Source organism: Electrona antarctica, assembly GCF_951216825.1.
Source record: "Electrona antarctica genome assembly, chromosome: 14".
Lineage (NCBI taxonomy): Eukaryota > Metazoa > Chordata > Actinopteri > Myctophiformes > Myctophidae > Electrona > Electrona antarctica.
The window spans coordinates 1,336,512-1,346,527 of record NC_136795.1 but is presented as its reverse complement, the minus strand read 5'-3'; the positions used below and the strand labels follow the sequence as shown (position 1 = coordinate 1,346,527).

General features: G+C 41.9%; 4 protein-coding genes across 4 annotated transcripts; 3 read left to right on the top strand and 1 right to left on the bottom strand.

Annotated features, from left to right (window-relative positions):
- Nucleotides 1-879: 879 nt before the first annotated feature.
- LOC306936270 (histone H1-like) lies at nt 880-1,548 on the top strand (the record flags this gene model as incomplete). The annotated part of the gene is made up of 1 exon (XM_079519759.1): nt 880-1,548. The coding sequence occupies one exon, from the start codon at nt 880-882 to the stop codon at nt 1,546-1,548; it is 669 nt and encodes a 222-aa protein (XP_079375885.1).
- A 2,539-nt stretch (nt 1,549-4,087) lies between these two features.
- On the top strand, nt 4,088-4,783 carry LOC306936269 (histone H1.5-like; the record flags this gene model as incomplete). The annotated part of the gene is made up of 1 exon (XM_079519758.1): nt 4,088-4,783. One exon carries the CDS (start codon nt 4,088-4,090, stop codon nt 4,781-4,783), a length of 696 nt encoding a protein of 231 aa, XP_079375884.1.
- A 1,027-nt stretch (nt 4,784-5,810) lies between these two features.
- On the top strand, nt 5,811-6,122 carry LOC306936446 (histone H4; the record flags this gene model as incomplete). The annotated part of the gene is made up of 1 exon (XM_079519943.1): nt 5,811-6,122. One exon carries the CDS (start codon nt 5,811-5,813, stop codon nt 6,120-6,122), a length of 312 nt encoding a protein of 103 aa, XP_079376069.1.
- A 1,198-nt stretch (nt 6,123-7,320) lies between these two features.
- LOC306936410 (histone H3.2-like) lies at nt 7,321-7,731 on the bottom strand (the record flags this gene model as incomplete). The annotated part of the gene is made up of 1 exon (XM_079519905.1): nt 7,321-7,731. The coding sequence occupies one exon, from the start codon at nt 7,729-7,731 to the stop codon at nt 7,321-7,323; it is 411 nt and encodes a 136-aa protein (XP_079376031.1).
- Between the last annotated feature and the right edge of the window lie 2,285 nt (nt 7,732-10,016).

The following is a 10,016-nucleotide window of genomic DNA, read 5'->3' as shown; positions in this document are numbered from 1 at the left end:
GTATAGTTTATACTGTATGTATAGTGTCATTATATAGATATTCCACTGTTACGTTCTTAGCTTACGCATTTACTACTTTCTATGTATGTGATGTATTGCCATGCTTTTTGTAAGTTTAATATAAATTGCTCTGGATTAAGAGTGTCTGCTAAATGCATACATTTTATACAGAGTACAATGAGTACATTTGCTTTGCAGCATGGCACATCATGAAGTATCTAGGCCTACCTGAGAAGTGTCTCCATAATCAAATATACATATACAGTTTATAGAAGATTTAAACACTCTTAGTTTTCTGATCACACAGTGAGTTATTTGTCCAAAATTAGCCAAGTTTTCCAACAGCTGGCATTTTGTCATTGGAAATTGGGATCAACTCCACCACCAGGCTTTCCTTGAACGGGAGTGTGTTTACTGTGGTCAGAAAACCTTATATTTATAGCAAAACGGATGACATAACAAAATCATAGTTTATGGTATTGCGTCACCAGGAATGTCTACTAAATTGATTGTGAGTATTGTTGTTATTAGAACATAGTTTACAATATTTTAGAAGAAAAATGACAAAGGCAACACTGTGCTCTGACTGTAGACAGGTGATGTTTTGAGGTTATTACTAAAAAGGAGTGCACTGCTTTCATCTTAGATCATGACAGAAAGGCACATGTGTGTTAACTGGTCAGCTCTTTGTCCCATTGAATAATATACACAGTAGTTGTTATAACTTGTTTTACAAGTTTTACAAGTGGCACAAGAGAGAAGAGTGTGTGTTGACTCTAAATGGTTCTCATGTGGTGTTTAAGTCCAGCCCCTGCAGAGCGTTCAGCATCAGTCTGTGAGAGTTTACTTGAGAGAATGAACAGCAACCTATCCGAGACAATGGCAGAAGTCGCACCAGCACCAGCGACCTGGACCTGGTGCGACCTGGTGCTCCGGCTCCCTGGTGCTCCCTGGAGCAGCGCGGTCCCAGTGAGCACCTGGCTAGCACCAGCCAAGGCCGCCAAGAAGAAGGCACCACCCCGACCCAAGAAGACCGGCCCCAGCGTCGCTGAGCTGGTCGTCAACGTCGTGTCCACCTCCAAGTTGCGGAGCGGTGTGTCCCTAGCTGCGGTCAAGAAGGCTCTGGCTGCTGGAGGCTACGATGTGGAGAAGAACAAGGCCCGCGTTAAGATCGCTGTCAAGAGCCTGGTCGCTAAAGGCACCCTGGTCCAGCTTAAAGGTACCGGTGCGTCCGGCCTGAACTGCTCTTTCAAGATGAACAAGGCAGAAGCGGTGAAGGTAAAGAAACCTGCTGCTAAGAAAGCAGTCAAAGCAAAGAAGCCTGCTGCAGCTAAGAAACCCGCAGCGGCTAAGAAGCCCGCAGCCGCCAAGAAATCACCCAAGAAAGCCAAGAAGCCTGCCGCCAAGAAAGTAGCGGCCAAAAGCCTGAAGAAGGCCACCATGAGCCCCAAGAAAGTGGCTAAGAAGCCCGCAGCAGCCAAGAAAGCTCCAGCCAAGAAGGTTGCCAAACCCAAGGCAGCAAAGAAGGCCGCTCCCAAAAAGAAGTAAACTGTCTGCACCATATTTATACCCACAAAAGGCTCTTTTAAGAGCCAACCACATTCTTTTACAAGAGTATCCTATCTTTACTTTATTTAGAAATTATGTAATGGTCACTGGAATAACAACCAACTTAAAATGTTTGCCTTTATATTACAGGCCCTTGCATAAAATATAATTATTGCAAAGTTGATTTGTTGCTAAAACAATTCTGCTGCTGCCCTATCTATGCTGATGTTCTCATCAAAAAAGAAAAAAACCCTGGCACACATTAGTTACTAGTCAAACATGCTCATACCTAATTAATATTGACACATGTGAATCCACCTTTGCTATTGCCTTTGGCCAGTGGTTCTGGTTCAATGTTTTGTTCTAAATGTAATGGTAGGCTATACAAGGGGAAATAACGGTAACCTAGTAACCCGTCCACCTTTACATCATCAGAATTATCTCATTGTGCAATAAATTGCATGAAGTCATGAAATGTAGAAATAAATTTGACCCAGAGCAAATTTCACAAATGCATTTTGTAACACTGAAATGTATACATGATTACAGGTTCAATTTCAATTTAGGTGGTAACATGGTAATACATCAAATGCAATCAAGGATCAAAAACACAACATCTGTCTAACAGTAGAATAGCTGTACAATGAACCTATCTGGTCGGTCTGTTTGAAGACACCAACCTGTGCGCCATTGAAATGAAATGAAATGAAATCTATATTTACCCAGGGTATCTGGGCTAAGCTCAAGAACTTGTTTCCAGCCAGGCCCTGCTCATAGAACACATTTCATCGTAGTGGTTCAACGCCTTGTTCAAGGGCACTTCAGCGGTGGTAATTTTAACGTGTCGGACGGCTGATTCGAACTAGGAACCTTCCGGTATCAAGACCGCGCCGCTATCCGTTCGGCCACCGCTGCCATTCACGCCAAGAGGGTGACCATCATGCCCAAAGACATCCAGCTGGCCCGTCGTATCCGCGGAGAACGTGCTTAGACTATATCTGTTCCTGTCACAACCCCAAAACGGCTCTTTTAAGAGCCACCAAATGTGTTATTTGAAGAGAAATTGTTCCTTTTAATAGATGCACAATAAGCCCATAACTGATAATCAAATTTATTACAAATGGTCATAGTGTGTATTGTGTCTATATTCAGAGGATACCATATTTAACATACCTGGTATCCATAATAACTAATTATTTTATTATTGCATTTTATTCATATATATATATAGCCTATGGTTGTTTTTCGGTCTGAGTTTACTGATTTAATTTGTTAATCCGTATTCATAATGCATCTAACTAAAGTAATTTTATTTATGTGTGATTTAAATCACCTCAATCACTCACATAAAGAACCACCCTGTGTGGGAGGGGAGGCATTGTTCCATTGTGTTGAACTCATCATGATGCTTCACACCAAAACCAGCAGATATTCATACCGGTAGTCCTGGAATGAGACTCTTCTGTACAAATGCAGAGAGGAGAGTTTTGGTGTAAATATAATCTGCATGTCTATCAGCGTTTGCTTCTCAAAGTGGAGGTGGGGGTTGAGCGTTGAACATGTTTCTAGTATTGGGGGAGATTTATTTTAATGGTGTGTTAAATGTGTTGTCTAAGTTCAGCTGTGTTTTAGACTCTTAACTCACATGTGCACAGTAGTGGGAGATTTATGTTAGCATGTTATGTAGACAACACTAGAATTGTATTGTATGTAGCCACAGCACTTTATAGTATAGCATAGTATAGTATACGTATAGTTTATACTGTATGTATAGTGTCATTATATAGATATTCCACTGTTACGTTCTTAGCTTACGCATTTACTACTTTCTATGTATGTGATGTATTGCCATGCTCTTTGTAAATTTAATATAAATTGCTCTGGATTAAGAGTGTCTGCTAAATGCATACATTTTATACAGAGTACAATGAGTACATTTGCTTTGCAGCATGGCACATCATGAAGTATCTAGGCCTACCTGAGAAGTGTCTCCATAATCAAATATACATATACAGTTTATAGAAGATTTAAACACTCTTAGTTTTCTGATCACACAGTGAGTTATTTGTCCAAAATTAGCCAAGTTTTCCAACAGCTGGCATTTTGTCATTGGAAATTGGGATCAACTCCACCATCAGGCTTTCCTTGAACGGGAGTGTGTTTACTGTGGTCAGAAAACCTTATATTTATAGCAAAACGGATGACATAACAAAATCATAGTTTATGGTATTGCGTCACCAGGAATGTCTACTAAATTGATTGTGAGTATTGTTGTTATTAGAACACTGCTTTCATCTTAGATCATGACAGAAAGGCACATGTGTGTTAACTGGTCAGCTCTTTGTCCCATTGAATAATATACACAGTAGTTTTTATAACTTGTTTTACAAGTTTTACAAGTGGCACAAGAGAGAAGAGGGCCTGTGTGTGTTGACTCTAAATGGTTCTCATGTGGTGTTTAAGTCCAGCCCCTGCAGAGCGTTCAGCATCAGTCTGTGAGAGTTTACTTGAGAGAATGAACAGCAACCTATCCGAGACAATGGCAGAAGTCGCACCAGCACCAGTGACCTGGGCCTGGTGCGACCTGGTGCTCCGGCTCCCTGGTGCTCCCGGGAGCACCAGGTGGGCCAGGTGGGCAGTGGGCCTGGGACCGAGGCTAGCACCAGCTCCGTCACCAGCCAAGGCCGCCAAGAAGAAGGCAGCACCCCGACCCAAGAAGACCGGCCCCAGCGTCGCTGAGCTGGTCGTCAACGTCGTGTCCGCCTCCAAGGAGCGGAGCGGTGTGTCCCTAGCTGCGGTCAAGAAGGCTCTGGCTGCTGGAGGCTACGATGTGGAGAAGAACAAGGCCCGCGTTAAGATCGCTGTCAAGAGCCTGGTCGCTAAAGGCACCCTGGTCCAGCTTAAAGGTACCGGTGCGTCCGGCCTGAACGGCTCTTTCAAGATGAACAAGGCAGAAGCGGTGAAGGTAAAGAAACCTGCTGCTAAGAAAGCAGTCAAAGCAAAGAAGCCTGCTGCAGCCAAGAAACCCGCAGCGGCTAAGAAGCCCGCAGCCGCCAAGAAATCACCCAAGAAAGCCAAGAAGCCTGCCGCCAAGAAAGTAGCGGCCAAAAGCCCGAAGAAGGCCACCATGAGCCCCAAGAAAGTGGCTAAGAAGCCCGCAGCAGCCAAGAAAGCTCCAGCCAAGAAGGTTGCCAAACCCAAGGCAGCAAAGAATGCCGCTCCCAAAAAGAAGTAAACTGTCTGCACCATATTTATACCCACAAAAGGCTCTTTTAAGAGCCAACCACATTCTTTTACAAGAGTATCCTATCTTTACTTTATTTAGAAATTATGTAATGGTCACTGGAATAACAACCAGCTTAAAATGTTTGCCTTTATATTACAGGCCCTTAATTATTGCAAAGTTGTTTTTTTGCTAAAACAATTCTGCTGCTGCCCTATCTATGCTGATGTTCTCATCAAAAAAGAAAAAAACCCTGGCACACATTAGTTACTAGTCAAACATGCTCATACCTAATGAATATTGACACATGTGAATCCACCTTTGCTATTGCCTTTGGCCAGTGGTTCTGGTTCAATGTTTTGTTCTAAATGTAATTGTAGGCTATACAAGGGGAAATAACGGTAACCTAGTAACCCGTCCACCTTTACATCATCATAATTATCTCATTGTGCAATAAATTGCATGAAGTCATGACATGTAGAAATAAATTTGACCCAGAGCAAATTTCACAAATGCATTTTGTAACACTGAAATGTATACATGATTACAGGTTCAATTTCAATTTAGGTGGTAACATGGTAATACATCAAATGCAATCAAGGATCAAAAACAGAACATCTGTCTAACAGTAGAATATCTGTACAATGAACCTATGATTTTACAGTAGAGTGCTATATATCTACAGTACATGCTATCAAAATTACATTATTTAGCTGTTGCATGCGCATGTAAGGTCATCAAGGCTAACAATATTTGTTGTCAGACAAAAAAAATATATATCAAAAAAATATATATATGTGTACTTTAGGAATACATCACATACATATTAATACATTATTATATGACATAGATAGAGCAGCTGACTATATAGCAGAGTGTGTGTGCGTGTGTGTTGTGGGGGGCGGAGTTAGTAACGCCCACGCAACCCACAGCTCGCTCTGCATGTCCTCCCTTACGTCCTCAGAACACACATAAAAGGGCAAGTCTCTGAACTCTCAAATCACTCAGTTTTCTAACTGCAACTACAGCGCAACTCAAAATGTCAGGACGAGGGAAAGGAGGAAAAGGTCTTGGAAAAGGAGGCGCCAAGCGCCATCGCAAGGTGCTTCGTGATAACATCCAGGGAATCACCAAGCCCGCTATCCGCCGTCTGGCACGCCGTGGCGGAGTGAAGCGTATCTCCGGTCTGATCTACGAGGAGACCCGCGGTGTCCTCAAGGTGTTCCTGGAGAACGTGATCCGTGACGCCGTCACCTACACCGAGCACGCCAAGAGAAAGACCGTAACCGCCATGGATGTTGTCTACGCTCTGAAAAGACAGGGACGCACTCTGTACGGATTCGGAGGTTAATAACGCTGACTTGATCTACCAACAACCCAAAGGCTCTTTTAAGAGCCGCCCACATGCGCTATACAGAGTTTATTCCATTCAAGTAGGCAATGTCTGTTTGTGAGCCATGATTCATGGACTGACAGTGATTACGTATTCTTGCATGTCAAACTTGTACATCATAGTCCTGCATTTAAATGTCTTACTTTTATTTGTATATAATTTGCGACACCACGCCCGATCGAGTCCCCAGCGCCTGTTAAGGGTTAGATCCGTTGGCCTGAAGCCATGACTCACCATGCCACGTTTTATAACAGATTATATAATGCCAAAACTATTGCACATTTAACTTCAGCAAGAAACATGCACAAATAGCACGCGAATATGAAATATAACACTAGTGCAAATTATACGATTAAGATAAAGATGCAATATATATAATATGTTATTTTTATTCCACATCTTTGCAGTGCAAACTGCAATATAAAGATGCAAGATTTATTTGACTATAAAGCCTAATGCAGATAAAATTCACCGATTTGCCAGCATATATCAATTGTTGGGATACAGTTGGGGATAAATTGAGTTGCTTCAATTTTGCAAATTTTGATTGCTTTGTTTGGTACAGACTGGTCAGGGACATCATAATATCATATCGGATTAGTAGCAAATAGACTGACTGCAGTAAGTGGACTGACTATAGAAAGTGAAAAACGGGATTTAAATTGGAGCGTCGAATAGAGCTATTAATTAAATGTGCTCATCAGAATTTAATCCCTACCCTAGTCTATATTTTAGAGGGACAATCTTATACGAGGCATGCGGGAGAACTATTATAGCGGGACAATAGATTAGGCAGGCGGGAGAACATTATGCAGAAACAAAGACAACACTGACTCCATTGAGCGCCACCCTCTGTATATCACTGTATCACGTGAACAGTGGCAGCCGTTAGCCACCAACTGCCAAATTCATGTTTGATTTAAAGAGGGGGAGGGGGGGGGGGGGGGGCATCTTAACCAGTGGTGTTGGACGTGTCAATTATGCAACAATTTGGATCTTTAGTGGGAGAAGAGATTAGCGTCTGAAATATTACTTATATTATTTCATTGCTCATATGCCACTCGTGACTAAAACAATTTGGGAAATTCTCTTTAAAATAAATAGATGGGTGGCTCTTAAAAGAGCCGTTTTGGGGTTCTACTAGTGTCAGAAAGGTTTAAGCACGTTCTCCGCGGATACGACGGGCCAGCTGGATGTCTTTGGGCATGATTGTCACCCTCTTGGCGTGGATGGCGCACAGGTTGGTGTCTTCAAACAGACCGACCAGATAAGCCTCGGCAGACTCCTGGAGAGCCATAACTGCAGAGCTCTGGAAGCGCAGGTCGGTCTTGAAGTCCTGTGCGATCTCCCTCACCAGGCGCTGGAAAGGCAGCTTGCGGATCAGCAGCTCGGTGGATTTCTGGTAACGACGGATCTCCCTCAGAGCCACTGTACCGGGCCGGTAACGGTGAGGCTTCTTCACTCCACCGGTTGCCGGCGCGCTCTTACGAGCTGCCTTGGTGGCGAGCTGCTTCCTGGGCGCTTTGCCACCGGTGGACTTACGAGCGGTCTGCTTGGTTCTTGCCATCTTCTAAAGAAGTTGAATAGAATGCTTATTCCAGAGCAAACTGCTGCTTTTATTTGCGCGTCTGAGACGCCGTTGTTCTCCGATTGGTCAGTGGTGAGGGACCTCCTTGTTTGGGGAGGTACCATGCATCACTGGCACCGATTGGAGGGGAACTCTTGCAAAAGTCATAGCATACTAGTCTAGTAGCCAGAATGTGAACCCGGACATGTGAGTACACCAACGTTTTATGTTAGAAATGTTTAGTATGGGTTCCTTTTTATATATACTTTATTGAAAATTATTCAGGGGTTTACAAAATATGCAAATATTACATTAAGTTACATATATATAATATATATACATATAAGTTACAATACAAAAAAAAGGCATTTCAAATACAAAAGTGTGGTTTTTTTTTTACAATGGTAATAGGCACACCTGGTTTTCCACAGTTTGTTCACAACTGTACAAATAACGGTCCAGTAAAACCGTTTTCCCCAAAGACTCCATACATGACAGCATTGTAATTTATCTTAATTTTAAAACCAATTTGTGGCATTTTCCCCCACACAAAGCTAGACCTCTGGCAGTCAACTAGCAGGTGCTCAATTGTCTCATCTGCACCACAATTTATAATTGGACATTTAACAGTTCTAATGAAGCAGCTCCATTTTACTACTGCTCTTACTGCTAGTCTCCTCACAGAGACGAGCCACATGACATCTCTCTTTTTTTTCGGAGATATTTTTACTACTAATATTTGTAATACAAACCTGCTTTTGATTTTCATCAAGATATTTGTAGGGAAAAATGCCACCATATAAATCATCACATATCTTATATATATAAGATATATATATAAGATATCTTATATACATTTACTTGTCATTTCAGTCCAGTCAATATTTAAGGCGAGACATGAAATCATGATTTTTCTTTGTCTCTAATATGTCAACAAAATGAAACAATAATTTTGAACCTGGCTTTATCTGATCTTCAGATTTATCGTCCCGAAATGTATGCAAATTAGCGCATATAATGCCTAATTTGCCTATTTAAACATATAATTTCAGAAAACTTGTAATACAAAAAATCTTAGTTTTAATATAAGTAATCAACTGGAGAAGTTTCATTGTGATAGCTATTAGTTAACTTGTTTTCCATATTCACCTACCATGTCTCGCCTTAAATGTGCAGTTTGACACCAAATCACCATACATGACTTTACAATAAGGCACTGAGCTCCTTGCGGCCCTTCTTTTTGGTCCAGCTCAGCGCCTCCCCTATCCATATAGCTCTTCGTTTAAAACCAGATGCTATGTGCTTACAAAATTTGAGTTTGAGTCCCAAATCCACAGTATGGGTTCCCACTCCCCAGCATGTAGAAACTGTAGGATGCTAATGCCAATTGGCATAATATCTGACCATACCATTAACATCCTATAAGGGGGAAAATCAAAATGTCATCATGCTTTATGTAGCATGTGACATGTCAAACTAGGTGGTTTTCATGATGCTGAATCCATTCCAAGCATTAGTTTCGCACAAAATACACTCCTTAGGCTAAAACGGCCATATACGTCAAAAATGTGATGATGTCAGCACAATTGGGCAAGTAGCTATGGCCGTTTATAGCCATAGCTATAAAAAACGAATGCTTGGAATGGATTCAGCATCATGAAAACCCCCTAGTTTGACATGTCACATGCTACATAAAGCATGATGAAATGTTGATCCCCCCCTTCTATAGGTTGTTAGTGGGGTAACAGTAGCCGCAATTTGCAACTCCAGATTTTTTTATAATGGGATGAATCTAGAGTTGCAATACCCTCCATTGACTCCCCACTCATCATTTTGCGTTTGCGATCTGCTTGTCTTAAACGACGTTAAACTCACCAACATTGCAGCTGTAGTCCAAGCTTGAATTATTCTCTTTCAATCTGCCGAGCTTGTTTTTCATAAAAATCCCCCGTAGACATGTTATGAGCTACTTTCTGCAAATTGCGGCTAGGGTAACAGGTACGCTCTCCCCTTTTCCGGGTGTGTGTGTGTGTGTGTGTACGCTTTGTACTGATTTTCTAATGTTAATCGCCCTGTAACTCTACCACTTTGGATTGGAATGCAAGAATCAGTAGTAGAAAGAAGGGTGCCTGCCACTTCATTAATATTCACTGGCAGCCTATTGTTAAGTCACTGTGCCATGGCTCTAAACTATGGCTCATGGCCAGCCATTATCACCTCAAGATATACAATAGCCAGCTTTTAAAGTATTTTATTGAATTTCCACAAATTACAAGGCATCACAG